A 25,278-nucleotide genomic window follows, 5' to 3' on the forward strand; every position below is an offset into this window, starting at 1 on the left:
TTTGTGTGAATGAAGACATTTGTTAAAACAATGCTTCGCATATGGCAAACTTTAAAAACCTCAAAGAAAACGATTGTAGGTCCTGTTTCAGTGTGGATAAGGCTTTAATCAGTGTGCACACTCATTTGATAATGGGACAGTTTATATCTTAAAGTTGCGTACTGCAACTTTAACCTCACCTTAGCTCCCCTCTATGAGCTGCATGTTTGGCAAATATCTAAACATCATATGGACAACGGCTGAAGGTCCAGTGAAGGAGGAGGAGGAGGTGGAGGGGGCGGTGCTGATGCTGCTTCTCTCCGCCCATGACGGACTGATTGGCTCAGCTGTCATGTCGTCGCTCCAGCTCCCTCCCCCACCGGTCAATGCGTACAAAGCCCATACTGTACCCTCTCCCTCTCTACTGTATCTAGATACTTGCCTTTGTGCACCACTATGACGCGACCCTAATGGCCTCTTAGCATCCCCGGACACTTGCTGTTGGTACGGGAACAGGGCCGCCCTGTTCACGGCACACTCCGTCCTCAAATGCGTTCTGGGCTGCCGAGCAGAGCGGCGAAGATGCTGAGCGGTGTCTCCTGCAAGGCCAGGCCGAGGCTCTGCAGCCTCATGTTGGCCACGGTCCCCAAAACAGCACCGCTACCGCCGATGTCAGTCACGCAGAGCCACTACAGACTTCGCTCCACGTCCTCGGCCCAGGGGTTTTCAGAACTGGCGAGGGAGCGATCCAAGTCTGTCGCGTCGTTTTACAACCAGTCTGCGATCGACGTGTCCGCAGAAAAGGTAGGAGTGTGACTTTAAACACCGGTTTTCTCCTCTGACAGCGCGGCTCTCCCTGGTCGAGGTGGACGTGAGCTAGCTGTGTAGCCTTGTAGTAACGTTAGCCCGTTAGCCGTTAGCATGGTTTTTGCTGCGTTCAGGGACACAAGAAAGACACTGAACCTTTTTTGTCCCACTTGACTGACAGGTCCAGGCTTTTTGCTTTTACAGTTGTGCACAATTATTTGCTTTAAATGCTTAAAATTGTTCAGTCACTTTAGCTGCTATTTCAAGTGACTACACGTTGCTCTCTTTAGCATAATATACCTGGGTTCTGTAGAGGGATGGCTTGATACCACTTATTGTGTACGATACAGATACCAATATTACAACGAGAGGTCGACCGATTGTAGAAACAATACAGGACATTGCATATGCCTGATATTTGATGCTGATTTTTTTTTTTGCCCCATATATTTAGCTGTGTTTCTTTTTTTCATCTGGTAAATAAATGATAACAAATAATAAAAAATGCTCACCACCAGTTATTAAACCTATTACTAAGAACACTAATCCATAATCCACAATAATTGGCAAATTATTTAAACGATTCCAAATATCTGCCAATCAGTCTTCATACCTGTAATTACTATTGTATATATTAACCATTACCATTTTCAAACAATTTATCTGTTAATAATGATGATGCTTTTCCCTCCTACATATAACAATAAAGTGCTTTAACTCTTTTTGCGTCTGCAAATCTCTTGCACACACAAGAGATCAGTATGTTAGTAGACAGCCTTCAGCGTATGTACCTGTTTGGAGACAGGAGAACCAAAACACATTTTATGGATTGTGAATGGGGTCGTAAAACATGTTCCCCTGTCTCACTCTCCAAACAGACAGCCCACTGAACGCTGTCTACTCTATGTAACACACTGACCTCACGTCTACTAAAAACAGCTCTCAAAAAACTCGGAAACATCCAGAACTCCGCATTACTCTTTTCTTTGCATGAGAACTCAAGGCCTATTTGGTTACACATAATAAATCTGTTCAATATTAACACACAAATGTTGCAAAAACAACCAAATCAGTTGCTCTCACACGGAGAAAAGTTGTCAACATGCAGCTGTCACCGGCACCACTCTAGTCTGCACATGTCTGAAGATTGCTTAACGGCAGAGATTGTAAATGATATCTTAAATAGATACCGGTCCTCGTAGTTTTGTCCTGCTGTGACACGAGAAACAAACGTTCAGTCAAGGAAATAAAACAGAAATGCACTTAAGTATTTGAAGAAAATAGCTGCCAAACACTCAAAACAATGTGTTCTTATATCAAACCTCTTCCTCCTTCTGTCTTGATTGTTTAAAGATTTTTTTATTTTTTTTTATGTAAAAGATCACAGATACTGATATATTTATTATATCTTATGTCCTGGGACTGCAACTTTTAATCCATTACTAAATTTATCACTAGCTATTTTACTTTAGAAGTAGGTTTGCACAATCTATTGGAAAATTACTGTCATCTCAATATCATACTCAATATCACAAAAGATATTAACATATCGTAAAGACAGCTTGAACTGTAATAAATGTTTTCCTTGTTCTGAAATAATGTTCATGCTCAAACATTATTGGATGACCTTCTAATCTATTCTTGGGTTCCTAATGCTGGCCAGTTTTTCTACTTGTACCTTGTGCATTCCAGTTCTTTCACACTCATTCCTCCACCCTAACACCCTGACATTATCACAGGATCATAACACATTCACAACTCTCATGTGCTACTTTGGCCACATTACACCTGATATTAATATCAGATTAATTGTATGTTAATGCACTGGGTCAGTCAGACCACATCTCGTCTGGGACGACCCAGATGTGGTCTGATTGACCCCATCACATGTCATGTTGCCCTCATTCACACCTTTTTATAAACCATTGTTCTTCTTTATCACGATAAGAAACCAAGATAGGGATTGCATGTGAATGATGCAGTCATTTACACTAGGGCTGCAGCTATCGATTATGAAAGGTCTGTTTTAATTAAAAGCACACTTAACTAGTTTCTTTAATTGTCACACTGGAGCATAAATATTTTGTTTTGTATTTTAAAACCCCACTAACCTAAATCAATTTTATTTATTTATTCTCATTATGGTGAGATATGTTTTGAATATTGTTTTCACTGGGTGTCTTTGGAAACATGTGTTGTTGGAACCACTGACCTCTGTTCCTGGAAAGCTCTGTTTTTTATCACCTGCTACTTGACGGCACTTTTTTCTCTTTCACAGTGATTCGCCATTAATGGGTTTCTATGGCTGAGCCTGGAAAACAAACACAGAAATATGTATTCATACAACACTTGGTAGCCTTGGTAGTAAACGTGAGACATTAAGTTTTAAATTGTAATCATATACCATGTTATTTTTAGTCCAGTCTGGTCATGACTGGATTTTCAAAGTCATCGTCGACACTTGGGGTTAAAGCGTAGGCTAATAATACACCAGCTCATACCAAACTTTCAGTCTGTTTTAAATTAGGCTGGTAAAGAGTTAAATTACCGTACCATAGCTGCTCCTAAAGCGTTACTTTCTAGGAAAAGTGATGATCACTTTTTTTTCTTTCTTTGTTCTTCAGTAACCAGCAAACACTGTGAATAACTGCAATAAAAATCCATTTACAACGCCAAACACATCTGTAAAAAATGTATACACATACGCAAATCTTTCCGCACATCCTACTGTGTACACTTTTCATACACAACTTAAACGCTGCTACACTTGTAAAACAAGCTTGCAGACATTATTTATGTCACATGACTGTGGACCAGAATGCACATGGATGGACTGGATTCCCTCTGTTCTTTTGTTCGTTCGCTCGCTTGCTTTTAGACAACAAAACCACACACGATTCATTGTGTTATATACCCTCTTAATTTCTCTGTGTTGCAGAGGAAACACTGAGGATGCAACTATCTTTGTGTTTGTCAAAACTCACTAACCTGAAGCACTGACTGGAGATGTTTACTTGAACTTATTTATGTGAAACTGTTTTCTTAAGGCCTCAGTGCGGCTGACCTTGGCGACCCTGCTGTATTCTGGGAAGTCTCCTGATGGACACCACATCTTGGTAAATAATTACCTAATAATAAATACCTGTTCTTTAATGTTGTTGACTCTTTCCTGACTTGTTTTCCACTGTTATCTTTGCGTGTGATCACAGAGCAGTGCCAAGTACCTACACAAAGAGCTGCCTGTACGGATTGCTCACCGTATCAAGGGCTTCCGCAGTTTGCCCTTCATCATTGGTTGCAACCCCACCATTCTCCAAGTGGTAAGGACATGATTAGCATACTAAGCCGCCCTCTACCTACAGTCGGCACATTTACATGATGTTAGAAAACAAATATTTGTGTTTAAAAAAGAGTTTGTGCTAATCAGACTAAATCCAGACTGGAAAAAAAACATTCTCTGACTAATATTTACTAAAACAAATTTCTCACAGGCAGATGAGCACGCCCACATTAATATTACCTGTATCTGTTTAATTCCTGGTTTTTAATAAGCCAGCCTCGCTGTTTCTGGTAAGCTGTCAGCCACAGATGCACAGATGTTCCACAGTTGGTTTTGACTGAAGTTACCAAAAGTATTTGGTGACAAATTATAGCCACGGTTCTCAAACTGTGGTCCGTGTACGCAAGCTTCCTCTGGGAGGTAAATCAGAAATACGACTCTACTGTATATACCACGGTATGTGATTGGTGTGGGGCTGAGGAATTTTGACCGGAGTGTGTAGAAAATGAAACAAATAATATAAGAGTCATCTTGTTTCTCACTCTATCTTAATCCAATTTCACTATATCAGTGTGTGAGGAAGAGGAGGATGATGAGAGAGCATGTCTTACTGGGAATAAATATGTTAAAGTTGGGGATACTTTGAGAGCTCAATATTTTTTTTAATTCCAGGCCATGTTGAATCCCTCAGAACTATTTACTAAAAGTCAACGTTTTCAATCAGTATTTTAAGTTTCAATCACAAATGTTGCCTTTAAAAAGTCCAAGTTTCGTCTTAACAACAGTTGACCAGAAGTAAAGGAGCTTGTAATATTTTAGCAGAAGTTGTAAGTGACGGTCACTCCCTGGTTTTCAGCCCGACTATGTCCTATTTAATAAAACACAATGTAAACATTCTCGAATGATATTGGAAATTTTAATCACTAACATTACATTAGTTTCTGACGGGAAGTTAACTGGTTAGCTTATATTTTAATTTAAGTTGTAAGTGAAGCTCTGTGTTATTTGGCCCCATGGTGCTCTTCACATGCTCCACAGCTGCTGGGCTTTGAACTGAAAATAAAAAAAATGTGTTCACATACAAAAAAAAATAAGCCAACAGTGAGAAAAACATTGGGCTGCCGAGGAGACTGAATGTGTGCTCCGTAAGCTCAAAGAATTCAACATTTTAAAGTGCACGGATGGTAGAAAGATTCAGAATGGCACTCAACATGTAACTAAATTGCTTTTTTGTTGTTTTGTTGTTTACGATGCAATAGACCAACAGTAAAAGCCACCTTAGTGTAGTGAAGGTAGATGCCCCCAAACCTTAGCCTGTATTACCCCAAAAAACAGGCACTTAAGTGTAACATGTGCAACTTGTAATGTCATTTTAAGTGAGAGTTCCTTTAGGAACACTCAGCTCTCTCCCTCTCTCATTTTGTTTTTCACTTCCAATTCACTGCCGCTGCGTGTTTCACTGGTGGTGAACTTTCACCTAGATTCCTCCCTTCATGGTATCACGCCGCTTTCAGAACAGCACAGCTCCCAATGGTTGTAATGTAGGTTACGGGTGCTTGAGGTCTTGCATTGTAAAGAAAACAATGGTTCAGAGCAGGTTTTGGGTTCCAGATAATCCGTATTGTGACTAATCTGATCATTTTCACCACACATGTGTCAAAGGAACGGAGGTTTGTTTTTCTGCAGAGGAGTTGTTGTTGCCGTGTTATGTCAGAATTCTTTACGTTGAAGAATGTTGTTTTTAAATGTAAGCCACATGTGTTCAAGCTGCAGGGCCCAGTTAAGGGGCTGAGCTGTTGCTGTGAAGATTTCTGGTTGGATGGATGATCTAACTATATTCTCTTTGCTCTCTCTCTCTTTTTTATTTATTTTTTTACAGCATGAACTGTATATCAGAGCGTACCACATGCTTATTGACTTTCCTCTGGTGAGTGTTTTCAACCCACACAAACACACAGGTTTGCACAGCTATTCTTATAAGTACTCAAACTCAATTGACCTTGGGGCCAATGAGCATCTAAGCTGGTCAAAGAAGAGGGGGCGGGTCTGGAGAGCATAAGTGGTAGAAAAACAATATGGTCTTAAAATTAGAGCTGAAACAATGAATCGATTATTAATCGATTACCAAATGAATAACTATTTTGATAATCGATTAATTGTGGACAAAATAAGACATTTGAGAACATCATCATTTCCAAGTTTGACGAACACCGATCAACATTTTTTAAGGTTTTCTGATATTTTATGGACCAAACGATTAATCGAGAAAATAATTGTTAGTTGCAGCTCTACTTAAAATGTGACACAATATTTCATTATGATGTCACAATAAGGATATTCATGATGATGTTTCACAGAATTTTCAAAGTAAAAGTGCTTGTTTTGATTATGGAATGATGCATACTTCACAATAATAAAAACACGGTGATGTTTAAAAATGGATTAACAAAAACAGAATAAAAAATTAAATGAGCTTGTATACATAATTTAATGTTGAATACAATGCTTTATACAAGAAACAGTTTCAAGCTATGTGTTTGAGATTTAAAGCACATGATAAAATAGTAGGGCCGCAACTAATGATTGTTTTCACAATCGATTCATCTGTCTATTCATTGAATAAAGCCTTATAGAATAGTGTAATGTTGTGTTTGGTCAATAAATGACTCACCTTTATGACTGAATTCATTTTTACCAACTGGTAAAATAAGCATAAATTGAGTGTGAACAAATAACCCAAAGTTATTTAATTTCTAAAGACTGGAAAAACAAAACGGTAAAGCCTAAATGTACAACCACCTTGTTTTGGGATGTTAAAAAGGGAATTGCCGTGACCTCTTTCGCCTGAGAGCAAAAGGAGGACGATAAAATACTTGTGCAATTAAAGTGTTTGCATTCAGATAAGGTGCAGGTGGCCAAGTGAAAGAAATGTGTGCACACCCATGTGCGATAAAACACTAAAAGTGGTTCATCAAGTAGCGAGGAGACTCTAGCACACTGTCTGAACTTGCAAGAATATTTTTTTATTGCTGCAGCGTTTCAGGATGTACTTTTATATGTCAAATATGCACAAGTTCTAGTCCTAGTTTTTCTTCCATTATAAAGCATTAAATTACTGTGACTATCGTCTCTGTAGGCTTTCTGAATATGTACTGTCAAGGCCAAGGTATGTACTGTCCTGACTTTGGCTTGACGCCTTAAGGTTTAGGATTTCCCAATGTGAAGTGTGGTCATTTTCTTTTCACAGATAAAAGATCAGGACGTGGAAGCCCGTTTCTGTAAGCTGGTGCAACAACTCCTGGACGACCACAAAGACGTGGTTACTATGCTCGCGCAGGGCTTCAAGGAGTGTCGCAGACACATCCAGGTACAAACTGTCTCTGCATGACGCAAACCTATGATGCGAAAACTGATGCATCGCCTTCACTAACTGGGATGCAATTATTGGAAAAATTAACAGTTCAGTTCAGTTTGTGAATTTTGTGCAAGAAATAAGTTGATATTTAGATTAAAGTCTCCACTGATGTTCCCTCGTTTGTTACAAATGTATGTAGAGAAAGGCCTACACAGTAATTACTAGCGGTGTTGTGGACACTGTCTCTCTCCACCGCTGATGTGAGAGTCCAGGCTGAACTAATAAGTGAGTTATGTGTTAAGAAAGACATAGCAAATGACGCGATGCCCCGTGGAATGCAGACGATTTACAAAGACTGACTTGCGCAAGATCCCAAGGACAATCAGTTGTCCAGATGCAGAGCGTGCTGCAAAGCAACAACAGTCGCCCGCACATCTTAAGCTGTGCCTGTGGCAGCACATTCTGTCCTGGAAAGTCCTTGAATTTGATGTCAACCAAGGTGTGGGAACCCTGACACACACTTGTTTGTGACTTTCAACTTTCATTTTCCTCGACAATATACATACTGTATTTCTTTCTTCTCCTTCATTATCTCTCATTTATTGCGAATCATTTACCCTGGAGGTGTTGGATGTTGTGCCATAATAAGCACCTCTAATGAAAAAGGCATCAGGTGGGAGTGTTTATTATGCCTCAACACAACACCAGCTCTGAGGAAAAGTACCTGCGTCCAAAGCTGTGATAAAAAAAAATACTTGTTGCCGTTTTTAAACATTATACATCATAGTTAAAGGGTGAATGTTGTTGATTATGCCTCAGTTATGGCTTCTCTGCATAACTGATGATTGTGAATTGTTTGATAGTTTGGTTTCCTCCCATTTTCCAGGATGAGACGCTTATCCGCAGCTTCCTGGACACAACGCTGTGCTCCCGTCTGGGAATCCGAATGTTGGCCACGCACCACCTCGCCCTCCATGAAGACAATGTACATGTATTAACTTTCTATGATTCCTATGAGGTTAAATGAATATCTCGACATTTGCAATGTCAATGTTCTCCTTTCATTTGGATACAATTTGAAGTACTCGTGCTTTTGTTTCAGCCCGATTTTGTCGGGATCATTTGCAGACGCCTCTCGCCCAAAAAGATCATCGAGAAATGGGTGGACTTTGCCAGGTGAGTGTTTGGTCGCAATGCTCTGTTTGTTTATGTCGCTCACATACTGGTGGCACGAGCACTGATAGGAGTCAGAGGTCACCTGATACAGGACACACACTGTTTTCTTTAGCACCTGGAGCTGTGAAAGAGATATGAGCTATCTTTCCTGTTTACTTTTTGTAACCTTTTCATGTGACTTTTACTGGGAGGGGGTTCCCATGTGAAAGTTCACTGAGTAAACATCTACTGCATGTTGACTGATGATGATGAAGTGTCGTTAATTTGTTTTTTATTTATTCTTTTATTTTGAGGCATCACTTCGATGTACTAACTTGATTTACTTGTGCTACTGTAAACATTCATGACTACAAGCTAAGATTTAGCCATTGTTTGAGTCAACGCTGTGGAGTCACCACTCCTTAAGCGCAGTAGATTTGCATCTGCACATCTTTGACATGGACAAGCCTAAGAGAAGTAAACATTTTATACAGACGTATATAAAAAAAAAGTTCTTCTCACGGAAACTGGTTCAACATCTTCTGAGAAATCCTGCATAAGTTCAGAGAACCAGCACTGACAACACAACCTATTGACACAAGCTACAATAGCAAATGTCCATGTAATTTGTTAGTGGAGAAACTCTGGTAACTCTGCTGTAATTGTTCATTCTTGACATACTTGATCAATATACTGTGGATTTGAGCCTTTCCATGTGTCTCTTCTCTCCACCAGACGTCTGTGTGAGCACCAGTACGGAAACTCACCCAGGGTGAGGATCAACGGACATGTGGCCGCTCGCTTCCCCTTCATCCCTCTGCCGCTGGATTACATCCTGCCCGAGCTCCTCAAGAACGCCATGAGGTAAACTTAACTTCCAACCGCCGCGGACTCACGTTTAATGCAACGGTTTAATCACATTACTCAATAGGGAAACTGTCGTGTTTCTCATGATAAGCACTTTCACTTTACTCATGAACATTTTGCAGTGTGGTGACTGCTTTGTGTTTTATTTATCTGGTCTAGCCTCCATTCTAAGGTGATGTTTGCCAAATATACACAACAGCAGTCTATAAAATGGTCACTGGATTCCCATTTGAAAACACAGCGGGGGCAGGGTTGCCAGATTTTCTGAAATATGTCAATAAAAGTGTGACTTTATTTTAAACCAAGTCATTAATACAGTTCATGGCCCTCAAATGATGATTCATTTTGTGAAAATAATAATAAACTATATTTGTTGTGATTTGGTTAATAACCAGCTTGATTGTTTGAACTTGAGACCGTCTTTAAGTCTTGTCTTTGTGGACCTGTGGTTGTTTTAGACTAGTTTTTTGCGTGTTCAGGTAAAACCAGCTGGATCAGAGGGAGGGACTGGCTTTTAACAATGTCGAAACCTTAGTATGGGAATCACAGCGTATCCAAACATCTCACACGAAAACTAGCTGTGACCGCCAAAAATGTTAATAACTGAATGGGTTTGTTTTTTTTCAATGGGTTCATGGGGAAAAATTAACTTCTCTTTGTCTCCTCAGGGCCACCATGGAAAGCCACCTGGACACGCCATACAATGTGCCCGATGTGGTTGTCACCATTGCTAATAATGACATTGATTTTGTCATCAGGTGAGTGTGGTTCAGTGTCTGTCCCATTACATCAAACAGAGCAGCACGTAAGTCAATGAATAGTGTAAATGGTCAGTATTTACAAAGCACTTTGGACCTCTCGAAGCTGCCTTACACTACAGTTGTTCCATTCACACGTTCATACCCATCCAAGATATGCACATATGTATTACATTACATTACATGTCATTTAGCAGACGCTTTTATCCAAAGCGACTTACAAAAGTGCATTTAAACATTGCACTTTTGTAAGATGTACACATATGTACATCATATACCCACTACAAAAGAGCCAGGATTTCTGTATAACCAATGAAAAATGTGCAAGGATTCGTATCAACACTGTGAGATTATTCGCTGAATCGCTTGAACTATTTTAATAATCGATGAATCGGATGTAGAGATTTTACTGCTTCTTTAATGTGAATATCTTCTGGTTTCCTTGCTCCATATGACAAAGGAATCATTAAAACGCAATCGTTTTGGTTTGTGGACAAAACGAGACATTTGAGAGCATCGTCATTTCCAGGTTTGACATTTTGTGGACCAAACAAGTACCTGATTAATCCAGAAAATAACCGACATTAATCAATTATGAAATGAATCTCTCAAATTCAGTATGTATATCACAAAAACAAAAGTACATATCGACGGTCTGACTTTGAGTGCGTGTCTGTTTTAATGTGATGGGGGTTGAGTGGGTTGGGCATGAGTGTAGCACTTTACTAGCACGGCATGCTAATGCATCATAATCATGAGCACGGAAACCAAAGTGCATGGAGAATCTTCAGCCACTTTAGAGGACAATGACTCAGCAGAAATAAGAGCCGCTGTAACTACCAGACTGCAGCCTCATGCTCACATTTACTCCCTCCTGCAATTGAAAGTTTGGTACACTCACTACAGCAGACAGCAGTATACCACTTTATTCATTAAAAGATTGATATCCCACATATTGATTCCCGTATTGCGCGAGGAAGGACGAGAATAAATCACCACGTCTATATTTCAACCCACCGCCGCCGAAGGACACTGCCGTGGTGGAGCGCCGTGGCAGCCGGAGATTCTAAGGGTTTTACCTCTTGCACTTATTTCAGGATTTCAGACCGCGGCGGCGGCATTCCTCACAAAATAGTGGACAAAGTGGTGGACTACCACTTCAGCACGGCCGAGGAGAGCGCACAGGATCCACGCATGAGCAACCTCTTCAACAACATTACCAACAGTGGCAACCAGTCCAGCCCCATGCACGGGTAAGAAGGATGCCGTCTGAAAAACAAGCTCCAGATAATTGAGGGAGGACGTCGTCCAGTTTGTCTTTCACGTGTGATTTGTCTTGCAATGTTTTCACATGACCTCAAATTATATGAACAAAAATGCATGTAATTAGTACAAGAAGCACAGTTCAATGCTTTCTATTTAATTCGACTATATTAAGGCTTGACCTGGCCACAGATAAACATCTCTCTTACGGCGTGTTTCCGTCACGGTGCAGTTTGGTTTAGATTGGATAAGATTAGATGAGATTAGACTTTATTGATCCCACACTGGGGAAACTCACATGTTGCAGCAGTTAAAGGACAGAGGACACAAATGCAACACAATCGAATTGAAATGGAACAAAAGAAGAAGAAATTAGAAGAAAAATGTAGTGCAAACTATAAAATAAGATGTACAAATGTAGAAAGGCTATAGAAGGGTACCGGAAAATGGAATGGTTGGTGCCAGTTATTTTTGGCACTATTCCTAATGGAAACACAAAAAAATCAGTACAAAACTGTACCGAACCATTTTCCTCATGTGAGATGATTTCTGAAAAGCTAATAACCCTAACTGATAAAATTCTGTGTAACACTGATTTATAATGAACTATTGGCTCGTATTTAATAGTTCTGTTGTTCTTTTGTGTCCCATCACACTATCACACTCCAGTCTTCAGCACAAATCAATCAAACGTGTTTATAAAATTATATAATTTCATTTAATACCACCTTCAATCACAAAAAACCGATGGAGTCTGTATCTGTCGAATCATACGCAGTGTACGACGGTCTCACCCTCACGCAGGGAAAGTGGGGATACAGGTTTATGAAGTCACGATATCCTTGACATTAACACGGATGTCATGACCGCCTGTACCTGCCTGCAGTAAATATGGGCTGCCCTGCACGCCACCTGTTTGCCACGTCATCCTCGCGTCTATTCATGTTTTCCTGACAAACAGATCATTTTCAGCCAGCCGTGGGAGACGGAGAGTCATCGCTAACCTGCCGTATGTGTCCTTCTGACTGTCTTACAGGTTTGGCTTCGGTTTGCCCACGTCCCGGGCATACGCCGAGTACCTGGGCGGCTCTTTGTCCATACAGTCAATGCAGGGCATCGGCACCGATGTTTACCTGCGTCTGCGCCACATTGATGGCAAAGGAGAAAGCTTCAGGGTGTAAAGATTCCCTCTTGTGTCTCTGCTGTGGATCCCCAACCTGGAGTCAGACCACGCGGGAGTACAGAGGGTTTCAGAGGGTTTTTCCACTAGGGAGGCTGGCATGGACTATAGGACTTTGGTCCACAGAAGGATAGCCTACTCAGTATGTTGTCAAAAAGCTCCTTATTTCACCAACCCACTTTTATTTTATGTTTTTGCCTTAGACTGATTATAAGCTATGTTAGCTGTTCAACTGATGGTTTCAAATTCAAATTTTGTGTTTTGTATCCTGTGGCTTGTTGTTGTGCAATTAATGGGGGTATGAACTCTTTTGAATGTTTAGGTTACTGAGACAAAACTGCATGATAGTGGACGGCGGTTTTTACTTCGAGATGAAGGAGAAAAAAAAAGTCACTTGGTTCATGGCCTCGACATGAGAGCAGATGTTACAAATGAATCTTCTGAGACACTCCAGCAACCCTGTCAGAATCTCCTCAATGTGTGCAAAGCTGATGATTGGTACAACAAGAGTTCTTTAACCCTGGTCAGACCTGGTATTCACATCCATCATCCTTTTTAAGTGGCCTCATCACAAAGAGACAAAGTTAAGGGTTTAGTATTGCCAAATGTGTAGGATCACTTTCATACCTCATTCCCACTGGTCAAAACAACCTGTTAAATTTTTGACCAGTAGGATTGTGTTCAATTAGTAAAATAAAATATATGTATTTATGATGCAAAATTAGTTTATTACTTAAAAAGAAAAAACATACAGAACTTGACATTAAGTGGTGGGCCACATGTGGCGTGTGGGCCGGGGGTTTGAGACCTTTGGTGTTGCTGGGAAATGATGTTTGTAAACGACTCACTCGCTCTGCACCAAAGTTCATTGAAAAAAATCAGTGATTTTACACCACAGCACACAGGAGTTGTTCATCCACTGCTGCCTCTGTTAGTAATTCCAAATATGTCACCTTGTCACTTTGGGGTTTGAAAACCTCTGTTTGGATTAACCCAAGTCACCCAATCTTACCAATATGAGGCAGCAGTGGACCTGCAGCTCCTGTTTCCCCATGAGCTAAAACCACTGATTTTCTCTATGGGGTTTGGTGAACTGTTTAAAACTTGAGTTTCAAGCCAGAAAATAAAGCAGCAAACTTTTTCTTATGATATTGTAAACTGAAGCAGGCACAGATTTTACAAAGTAAGGCTTTTGTTAAGTACTTAAGTTGTTTTTCTTCAGTGAAACCTGAACTTTCCTTTCATTCTAGGCGTGAATGGACTCCATTTACATGATCTCCCTGAAGGAATGTTAATACCAGGTCTTACCAGTGCCGACCACATACAAGGGGTGAATGTGTATTGTTGCCGTACTAGTTTAGTGTCTGCTTGCTCGCACTGCATTGAAGTGTTTGCCCGCATATGCAAGTAAACTCAATCCTTTTATTATACAATATTCTACGACCTTTCTGACGTTTGCCGCCGAACGCAGAAGGAAACGCCAAATCACCAAATGCTCGTTAACAGAATCTCTCTCGTCTGTTGTGAGGACACGCAGTGACACAAACGTCTTTATTCAGCAGTGTATTATTTGTGGAGGTTTTTCAGGCAGGGGAAGCCAAGCAACCTGTTCAGTTGCCTTACAGTGTGACACTTCATCTGCATGCGGTTACTCGTCTTCATTTCTCTTCCCGTTACTGTTGTTGCCTTTTATTGCTTTTTCAAACAGATACTGTTCATGGATTTTTTTTCTTCTTTGCACATTGTAGTGTCATGTAATGCTCAGCCCTCGCTCCAATTATTACAGGCTTTCGACTTCACTGTATCAACTTTCAGAGTAACAATATACCAGAGAAGTATTATACAACACTGTCTTCTTTTTTTGTGCTTTTATTTTGAAAGGAGATCACATTTTAGGACAGGTTTATTAGCAACAGGGGTTTCTGTACTGTTTTTTTTGGAAGTTGTTTTTAAATCCCGTTATCTCCAGGTCATGACTCCATTTTTCTCAATAAGACGACAAATTAATGTGTATTTTGTATATTTTTTTGATTGATTTTTGTTTGCCCCCGCCACTTTATCATTTTCCTATTTAAAAAAAAAAAAAGAAATCACAACAAAAAAGAACCAGGTTCCTCACGATTCGCCACTCCTTATGCTCCACATGAATGGCGTGTTGTCCAACTTTTAGTTTTGTTTTTTTTCGTTTTTGGACATTTGGACAGACGATCACTTCCCACCTACAAACATGTTGATGAACTTTTATTCATTTATTGTTGTGTTCTTTTGGTCTCATTGTTCCAAAATAGTGGTTAAATTTGAACTTTTCTCTTTAAATATGTGCTAATAATTTCCATGATGTCATCTGAAGTGTCTCGTTATCTCAGGACAGCAGGTGTGTGTGTGTGTGTGTACCTTTTTAAGAGTTTTACCTGAGTTAATTTCATCAGTCATTCCTGAAAGACTAACAGATGAGTATCATTAAAACAAAAAAAAGATTCAATTGAGAAATAGATTTCTGAGATCTTTTTAAAAAGTAAAAAAAAATATATATTTTTTTTTTACTGTCCAACATCTTTGTTTCAAAAGTTTACTTTTTCATTCTCCATGTTGATTAAATAACACCCAGTGAACAGTGTTTTTTTTTTCTTAAATACAATTAATTCAAATTCTGAGCTCACCAAAAACACATTAGCTTGCCCGGCCACTCCCAGCATCTGGTTTAAGTTATATTAATCAAGTAACACAGATAATAAAAATGCCTTTTGTCAAATCATCCTATTTTCTTGAACGTTGTCCACTTTATCCTGAAACATCTCCTTCACACTCAGGGTTTATCTTCCTTCATTTTGAAAGGACATTTGGAATCTTGCACTTTAAACATGATGTAAAAGTTAGGAATCATTTTTAAATCATCATTAGAATGGAAAAGTTCACTTAAGCCTCAAATTATTGACGTGACGTTTAATCCTAAAGCTGCATCTTGAAAAGAAGATTTTATATAATTTTACATTATTTTTAACATAAAGGAAATGTGAAATATCACTTTAAAGTTTCTGCGTCCATGTCCATATTAACATCAACAAAAGCTGTCCAAATATAAAAATGTCAAAAATGTCCTAGTATAATATGTCAACACAAACTAAACTGTTCAAATATATATGAACTGGCAAAATGTCCGAGTATTGTATGTCGACAAAAAACGTCCAGGCATAAACTGTTAAAAGTGTCCCAGTAATACTAAGACACAACAAGGAAAAACATCAATTTATTGTCACAACATTTATTGTTGATAACTTTAAGACAAAGAGCTCAAAGGGATCCTTTGGGCAGCTTTTATAAGAAGAGGGGGAGAAAGCACGTCCAGCAGGTGGCAGCATTTCTTATAGGTGGTGGGGTTTTTTCTGCTTTCGCAAAAAAAAACAAAAACAATTTCAGCTGCCATTTTTTCTTTTATTTGACCTGCGAGGACATGAATGTTGATGAACGTTTTTTTTTACAGGTGGTGCTGCTCCTGTACAAAGAAACACTGATTTAAAAGCCTTTGTGTACTTTCCGTGACTTGGTACATTCCACTCTTCCCCTCTATGTCGAGCTATGTGGAATGTTCCACTTCCCTTCTCGGAGCTTCTCCCACGCCGAGACAGAAACAGGAAGAGGACGAGGAGCAGCGGGGACAATAATGTGGTAACTGCTGTTTAAATGAGCCACACATTTCTTAGATTCTCTGTTGACGCTCTGTTCAAACCTGCTGTTAACATCCGACCTGAGCGATCCGATCGATTACACGTGCTACTGCTACGCTAATGTGACGTCACTGCTCCGCAGCAAACCCACGATCAAATATGAACGTTCCTCGTATAGTGTCATCAAACACGTTAAAATATAAATTGTCCACAAAACATTGTACAAAATGTCAAAGAATGTCCTCACCAAAAAATGTCAATAGACCATTAAAACTTTTAAGAATGAGTCACACTAGACTAACCATGTACTTGTGTGTTTTCAATGCAACTCTTTTCAAAAAACAGACTTAGTGTCAAATATGTCATTATATGGTATGATGTCAACAACTGCCTTCTCAAAAACTAGATTATTTAGTAAACTGTCCAATTATAAACTGTCTAAAATGTCAAACAATGTCCCCAACAAAAAATGTCAGTATACCATTAAAACTGTTGAGTATCTAGTATCTAGAATATATATATATATATATAAAAAACCTGTTCAGGAGCAGTGGTTTAGTAGAATAAATAAAAGTGTCCGTGTTGATATGGACCAATATATAGTTGACAATAAAAACTTAAAATTTTACTCACATTTCTAAACTCATTTACTGCAATGACCACATTTGGACACTCTAAAGTGGATACTACTTTGTCTCATCATGTCCCATGACTGAAGACCTACAAACAGCTGCAGTTAAAGGCACAGTTCATGTGTTTTCAAGCATGGTTGAATGAGGTAATTATCATCAGAATTTATGGCAATAAGAAAAAAAACCCAAGCCATGACTTTACAGTGAAGAGTAAAAAGAGGCTTTCAGCAGTGCTGTCACTAAATACATCAGAATCCTAATTGTTGAGATTTTAGAAATGTTTTTAGGAATGTTTTTAAAGTCATTTACAGTGTAACTCATCTACAGTATTGTTTGGAGCAGGTGCCGGAGGACCTGGCTGACCTGGAGGAGGACGAGGACGAGGACGAGGAGCAGCGTGGACAATTGTGTGGTAACTGATGCTTAAAAATGATCCACACATTTATTAGATGTTCTGTTGATGCTCTGTTCACACCTGCTGTTAACATCTGACCTGAGTCATCCGATCACAGCTGTTCAGATTACACCTGCTACTGCTATTGCTAATATCACGTCAAATGATGATTCTCAAATGGCTTTTTTTATCCACCAACCAAAAATTATTCAGTTTTAATTCTTTCTTTGTTACAAGGAACAATGAAACCGGAAAATGTTCAACATTTATAATAAAAAACAAACAATGAATCCATTATTAAAGTATTTGACAATTCATTTAGTAATCGTAATTAATAATGCCGTAGTCGTTGCATCCCTACTTTTCCCTATTTTTTAAAATCATCAGAGACATCATATGATTTATTGCGATACTTGCAAAATCATACATTGTGATACACTGACACAACAGCACTAGTGAAAGTGACCACTTGGCACCATCTAGTGGACTGAAAGGTTAATATTTTATTGTGTTTATTTTTAATGCTAATCCACAAAAAACTTTGACGTTTATTTATAACATCAGTTCTAAACATTTTTATGGAACAAACCATCACTCTTTCACCTGTCATTTCATCACCTCACACGGACGATGTTAACAGCACTTGTCAACAGAGCCTCTGTTTAATGTGTCCACATCATTTTTACATTGTTAACAGGTGAAAACTAGGGACCACTCAAAGTCACAAAATTCAATCAATAAATACACCATTCAATAATGACTACAATGTGCCATTCATTCATTCATTCAAATTGGAGTGAAATACATATACGTCTTATTAAATGTGACATTCATTCGTTCAAATACCAATTCATTTCATGTAAAAAAAACAAAAAAAAAAACAACAACAACATATCGAATGACTTGACTATTGAATGAATGATTTCATGGTCCTGTGTTGCAGTGCATCATCAATTGATTTGATGCTGATGGTGGGCGAGTTTGACACATCAAATCAATTGATGGTGCACTGCAACACAGGACCATGGAATCATTCATTCAATACTCAAGTCATTAGATATGTTTGTTTGTTTGTTTGTTTTTTCTTCAAATTGGTATTTGAATGAATGAATGTCACATTTAATAAGACATGTATGTATTTCATTCCAATTTGAATCAATGAATAAATGTCACATTGTAGTCCTTATTGAACGGTGTATTTATTTATTGATTGAATTTTGTAACTTTGAGCCCTCCCTAATTTTCACCTGTTGACGATGTAAAAATGATGTGCACACATTAATCACACAGAAGTCTATTTGATGTGCTGATCATTTTTAAGCATCAGTTACTAGACACCGGGACCCCGACTGTGTGGTCAACAGTCCAGAGAGTGGACCCCTGTCAATTTTTTAAATGTTTTTATGGCTTTTTTTTGGCCAAAAAATGTGAAATAAAGTGACATAACCCCCTCCTGTCATCTGTGTGGGGGGCCGGGGGAGCACAGCCCAGCCCCAGCCCCCCACCATTACAGTGGGAGCGCGCGCGTAGCTTGGCCCCGGCGCCGGGGCCAGGCATTCGAAGCGTCTGGATTTGAACCAGCCACGGCCGGACTGGCACAACCTTGCGGTTGCGGACAAACCCACCACACCACGAACCCTTCTACGTTTTGGAGAAGAGCTCTTGGCGGTTTTGAGTTTTCACTTTGGATGTGGAACCTTAAACCTTGGAGTATAAAGGAATTGAACTCTCAACGTCAGGATTGAAAGGCAGCTCTCTAACCAGTTGAGCTAACTCTTCAGCTGTTCTTTATGTTTTCTCAGACTTATTTACTCTCTGCATTGAATAGCGTGCCTAAAAAGTCACTTCATCTGAGATTCGAACCTCTGACCTTAGAAACTCTAGTGTTTCTCTTAACCTTGTGAGCTATTTGTCCTCACACAGTGTTTGTGTGTGCCAACCTTTCGAAGTCTTTCAATAATAGAACCCATGACTTCAGATAAACGTCAGACTGATGAAATATTGAAGAGGTTTGTCCCCGAAAATGGGCAACATGGTTGGTGTAGTGGTTAGTGCTCTTGACTTTGAAACAATAGTTTCAGTGTTCGATACCCACTTAGAACAAGCATCTTTCTGGAGTTTTTCATGTTCTCCCCATGTGTGCGTGGCGTCTCTCAGGGTTGCTCCCACAGTCCATCAATTATCTACCGCTTTGTGTTCCACTGGAGGGGAGCGGGGGGTGCTGTGCCACGTTCAGTTGTCATAGGTTGACATGCGGTGTTCACCCTGCACTATTCGCTACTACATTCAAAACATGCACTGAAAATTGAGTTCATGTAAGATTCGAACCACTGACCATAGGAACACCAGTGCATGCCTGAACCATGTGAGCTATTCAGCTTTACGTGCTTCGTCACACAATTTGGAAGGCTTTCAATAATAGAACCCATGACTTCAGATAAACGTCAGACTGATGAAATATTGAAGAGGTTTGTCCCCGAAAATGGGCAACATGGTTGGCGTAGTGGTTAGTGCTCTTGACTTTGAAACAATAGTTTCAGTGTTCGATACCCACTTAGAGCAAGCATCTTTCTGGAGTTTTTCATGTTCTCCCCATGTGTGCGTGGCGTCTCTCAGGGTTGCTCCCACAGTCCATCAATCATCTACCGCTTTGTGTTCCACTGGAGGGGAGCGGGGGGGTGCTGTGCCACGTTCAGTTGTCATAGGTTGACATGCGGTGTTCACCCTGCACTATTCGCTACTACATTCAAAACATGCACTGAAAATTGAGTTCATGTAAGATTCGAACCACTGACCATAGGAACACCAGTGCATGCCTGAACCATGTGAGCTATTCAGCTTTACGTGCTTCGTCGCACAATTTGGAAGTCTTTCAATAATAGAACCCATGACTTCAGATAAACGTCAGACTGATCAAATATTGAAGAGGTTTGTCCCTGAAAATGGGCAACATGGTTGGTGTAGTGGTTAGTGCTCTTGACTTTGAAACAATACTTTCAGTGTTCGATACCCACTTAGAGCAAGCATCTTTCTGGAGTTTTTCATGTTCTCCCCATGTGTGCGTGGCGTCTCTCAGGGTTGCTCCCACAGTCCATCAATCATCTACCGCTTTGTGCTCCACTGGAGGGGAGCGGAGGGTGCTGTGCCACGTTCAATTGTCATAGGTTGACATGCGGTGTTCACCCTGCAATATTCGCTACTACATTCAAAACATGCGCTGAAAATTGAGTTCATGTAAGATTCGAACCACTGACCATAGGAACACCAGTGCATGTGTGAACCATGTAAGCTATTCAGCTTTACATGCTTCGTCGCACAATTTGGAAGGCTTTCAATAATAGAACCCATGACTTCAGATAAACTTCAGACTGATCAAATATTGAAGAGGTTTGTCCCTGAAAATGGGCAACATGGTTGGTGTAGTGGTTAGTCCTCTTGACTATGAAACAATAGTTTCAGTGTTCGATACCCACTTAGAGCAAGCATCTTTCTGGAGTTTTTCATGTTCTCCCCATGTGTGCGTGGCATCTCTCAGGGTTGCTCCCACAGTCCATCAATCATCTACCGCTTTGTGTTCCACTGGAGGGGAGCGGGGGGTGCTGTGCCACGTTCAGCTGTCATAGGTTGACACGCGGTGTTCACCCTGCACTATTCGCTACTACATTCAAAACATGCACTGAAAATTGTGTTCATGTATGATTCGAACCACTGACCATAGGAACACCAGTGCATGTCTGAACCATGTGAGCTATTCAGCTTTACGTGCTTCGTCGCACAATTTGGAAGGCTTTCAATAATAGAACCCATGACTTCAGATAAACGTCAGACTGATCAAATATTGAAGAGGTTTGTCCCTGATAATGGGCAACATGGTTGGTGTAGTGGTTAGTGCTCTTGACTATGAAACAATAGTTTCAGTGTTCGATACCCACTTAGAGCAAGGATCTTTCTGGAGTTTTTCATGTTCTCCCCATGTGTGCGTGGCGTCTCTCAGGGTTGCTCCCACAGTCCATCAATCATCTACCGCTTTGTGTTCCACTGGAGGGGAGCCGGGGGTGCTGTGCCACGTTCAGCTGTCATAGGTTGACACGCGGTGTTCACCCTGCACTATCCGCTACTACATTCAAAACATGCACTACACTGACGAAGTACATTTCCACTTGAAAGTTGAGTTCATGTAAGATTCGAACCACTGACCATAGGAACACCAGTGCATGTCTGAACCATGTGAGCTATTCAGCTTTACGTGTTTTGTAGCACAATTTGGAAGTCTTTCAAAAATAGAACCCATGACTTCAGATAAACGTCAGACTGATCAAATATTGAAGAGGTTTGTCCCTGAAAATGGGCAACATGATTGGTGTAGTGGTTAGTGCTCTTGACTTTGAAACAATACTTTCAGTGTTCGATACTCACTTAGAACAAGCATCTTTCTGGAGTTTTTCATGTTCTCCCCATGTGTGCGTGGCGTCTCTCAGGGTTGCTCCCACAGTCCATCAATCATCTACCGCTTTGTGTTCCACTGGAGGGGAGCGGGGGGTGCTGTGCCACGTTCAGTTGTCATAGGTTGACATGCGGTGTTCACCCTGCAATATTCGCTACTACATTCAAAACATGCACTGAAAATTGAGTTCATGTAAGATTCGAACCACTGACCATAGGAACACCAGTGCATGTCTGAACCATGTGAGCTATTCAGCTTTACGTGCTTCGTAGCGCAATTTGGAAAGCTTTCAATAATAGAACCAATGATTTCAAACAAATGTCAGACTGATCAAATATTGAAGAGGTTTGTCCCTGAAAATGGGAAACATCGTTGGTGTAGTGTATAGTGTTCTTGACTTTGAAACAAGACTTTCAACGTTCGATACCCACTTGGAGCACGCATCTTTCTGGAGTTTTTCATGTTCTCTCCTTGTGTGTGTGGCGTCTCTCTGGGTTGCTCCCACAGTCCATCAATCATGTACCGCTTTGTGCTGCACTGGAGGGTTGCGGGGGGGTGCTGTGAAACGTTAAGCTGTCATAGGGTGACAACCCGGAGAGACGCCGCGCACACATGGGGAGAACATGAAAAACTCCAGAAAGATGCTTGCTCTAAGTGGGTATCGAACACTGAAACTATTGTTTCATAGTCAAGAGGACTAACCACTACACCAACCATGTTGTCCATTTCCAGGGACAAACCTCTTCAATATTTGATCAGTCTGACGTTTATCTGAAGTCATGGGTTCTATTATTGAAAGCCTTCCAAATTGTGCGACGAAGCACGTAAAGCTGAATAGCTCACATGGTTCAGACATGCACTGGTGTTCCTATGGTCAGTGGTTCGAATCTTACATGAACACAATTTTCAGTGCATGTTTTGAATGTAGTAGCGAATAGTGCAGGGTGAACACCGCGTGTCAACCTATGACAGCTGAACGTGGCACAGCACCCGCCGCTCCCCTCCAGTGGAACACAAAGCGGTAGATGATTGATGGACTGTGGGAGCAACCCTGAGAGACGCCACGCACACATGGGGAGAACATGAAAAACTCCAGAAAGATGCTTGTTCTAAGTGGGTATCGAACGCTGAAAGTATTGTTTCAAAGTCAAGAGCACTAACCACTACGCCAACCATGTTGCCCATTTTCAGGGACAAACCTCTTCAATATTTGATCAGTCTGACGTTTATCTGAAGTCATGGGTTCTATTATTGAAAGCCTTCCAAATTGTGCGACGAAGCACGTAAAGCTGAATAGCTCACATGGTTCAGACATGCACTGGTGTTCCTATGGTCAGTGGTTCGAATCTTACATGAACTCAATTTTCAGTGCATGTTTTGAATGTAGTAGCGAATATTGCAGGGTGAACACCGCATGTCAACCTATGACAACTGAACGTGGCACAGCACCCCCCCGCTCCCCTCCAGTGGAACACAAAGCGGTAGATGATTGATGGACTGTGGGAGCAACCCTGAGAGACGCCATGCACACATGGGGAGAACATGAAAAACTCCAGAAACATGCTTGTTCTAAGTGGGTATCGAACACTGAAACTATTGTTTCAAAGTCAAGAGGACTAACCACTACACCAACCATGTTGCCCATTTTCGGGGACAAACCTCTTCAATATTTCATCAGTCTGACGTTTACCTGAAGTCATGGGTTCTATTATTGAAAGACTTCCAAAGGTTGGCACACACAAACACTGTGCGAGGACAAATAGCTCACAAGGTTAAGAGAAAGACTAGAGTTTCTAAGGTCAGAGGTTCGAATCTCAGATTAAGTGCCTTTTTAGGCACACTATTCAATGCAGAGAGTAAATAAGTCTGAGAAAACATAAAGAACAGGTGAAGAGTTAGCTCAACTGGTTAGAGAGCTGCCTTTCAATCCTGACGTTGAGAGTTCAATTCCTTTATACTCCAAGGTTTAAGGTTCCACATCCAAAGTGAAAACTCAAAACCGCCAAGAGCTCTTCTCCAAAACGTAGAAGGGTTCGTGGTGTGGTGGGTTTGTCCGCAACCGCAAGGTTGTGCCAGTCCGGCCGTGGCTGGTTCAAATCCAGACGCTTCGAATGCCTGGCCCCGGCGCCGGGGCCAAGCTACGCGCGCGCTCCCACTGTAATGGTGGGGGGCTGGGGCTGGGCTGTGCTCCCCCGGCCCCCCACACAGATGACAGGAGGGGGTTATGTCACTTTATTTCACATTTTTTGGCCAAAAAAAAAGCCATAAAAACATTTAAAAAATTGACAGGGGTCCACTCTCTGGACTGTTGACCACACAGTCGGGGTCCCGGTGTCTAGTAACTGATGCTTAAAAATGATCAGCACATCAATTAGACTTCTGTGTGATTAATGTGTGCACATCATTTTTACATCGTCAACAGGTGAAAATTAGGGAGGGCTCAAAGTTACAAAATTCAATCAATAAATAAATACACCGTTCAATAAGGACTACAATGTGACATTTATTCATTGATTCAAATTGGAATGAAATACATACATGTCTTATTAAATGTGACATTCATTCATTCAAATACCAATTTGAAGAAAAAACAAACAAACAAACAAACATATCTAATGACTTGACTATTGAATGAATGATTCCATGGTCCTGTGTTGCAGTGCACCATCAATTGATTTGATGTGTCAAACTCGCCCACCATCAGCATCAAATCAATTGATGATGAACTGCAACACAGGACCATGAAATCATTCATTCAATAGTCAAGTCATTCGATATGTTGTTGTTGTTTTTTTTTTGTTTTTTTACATGAAATGAATTGGTATTTGAACGAATGAATGTCACATTTAATAAGACGTATATGTATTTCACTCCAATTTGAATGAATGAATGAATGGCACATTGTAGTCATTATTGAATGGTGTATTTATTGATAGAATTTTGTGACTTTGAGTGGTCCCTAGTTTTCACCTGTTAACAATGTAAAAATGATGTGGACACATTAAACAGAGGCTCTGTTGACAAGTGCTGTTAACATCGTCCATGTGAGGTGATGAAATGACAGGTGAAAGAGTGATGGTTTGTTCCATAAAAATGTTTTGAACTGATGTTACAAATAAACGTCAAAGTTTTTTGTGGATTAGCATTAAAAATAAACACAATAAATGAACCTTTCAGTCCACTAGATGGTCCCAAGTGGTCACTTTCACTAGTGCTGTTGTGTCAGTGTATCACAATGTATGATTTTGCAAGTATCGCAATAAATCATATGATGTCTCTGATGATTTTAAAAAATAGGGAAAAGTAGGGATGCAACGACTACAGCATTATTAATTACGATTACTAAATGAATTGTCAAATACTTTAATAATGGATTAATTGTTTGTTTTTTATTATAAATGTTGAACATTTTCCGGTTTCATTGTTCCTTGTAACAAAGAAAGAATTAAAACTGAATAATTTTTGGTTGGTGGATAAAAAAAAGGGCCATTTGAGAATC

General features: G+C 40.2%; 1 protein-coding gene across 1 annotated transcript; it reads left to right on the forward strand.

The window, feature by feature from the left end:
- Positions 1 to 373: 373 nt before the first annotated feature.
- On the forward strand, positions 374 to 15,404 carry bckdk (branched chain ketoacid dehydrogenase kinase). Its single transcript, XM_044042359.1, has 11 exons — positions 374 to 783; positions 3,834 to 3,902; positions 3,996 to 4,106; positions 5,946 to 5,993; positions 7,314 to 7,433; positions 8,308 to 8,406; positions 8,524 to 8,597; positions 9,312 to 9,440; positions 10,112 to 10,201; positions 11,299 to 11,454; positions 12,501 to 15,404. The coding sequence occupies exons 1-11, from the start codon at positions 529 to 531 to the stop codon at positions 12,643 to 12,645; spliced, it is 1,296 nt and encodes a 431-aa protein (XP_043898294.1). The 5' UTR covers positions 374 to 528; the 3' UTR covers positions 12,646 to 15,404.
- Positions 15,405 to 25,278: the final 9,874 nt, after the last annotated feature.

The sequence above is a fragment of the Solea senegalensis genome, linkage group LG13, assembly GCF_019176455.1.
Source record: "Solea senegalensis isolate Sse05_10M linkage group LG13, IFAPA_SoseM_1, whole genome shotgun sequence".
Classification (NCBI taxonomy): Eukaryota; Metazoa; Chordata; class Actinopteri; order Pleuronectiformes; family Soleidae; genus Solea; species Solea senegalensis.

Coding starts and splice junctions, on each gene's coding strand:
- bckdk (XM_044042359.1), top strand. CDS start 529: ATGCGTTCTGGGCTGCCGAGCAGAGCGGCGAAGATGCTGAGCGGTGTC. Junction 8,407..8,523: donor TCGCCCTCCATGAAGACAAT/GTACATGTATTA, acceptor CTTTTGTTTCAG/CCCGATTTTGTCGGGATCAT. Junction 11,455..12,500: donor CAGTCCAGCCCCATGCACGG/GTAAGAAGGATG, acceptor ACTGTCTTACAG/GTTTGGCTTCGGTTTGCCCA.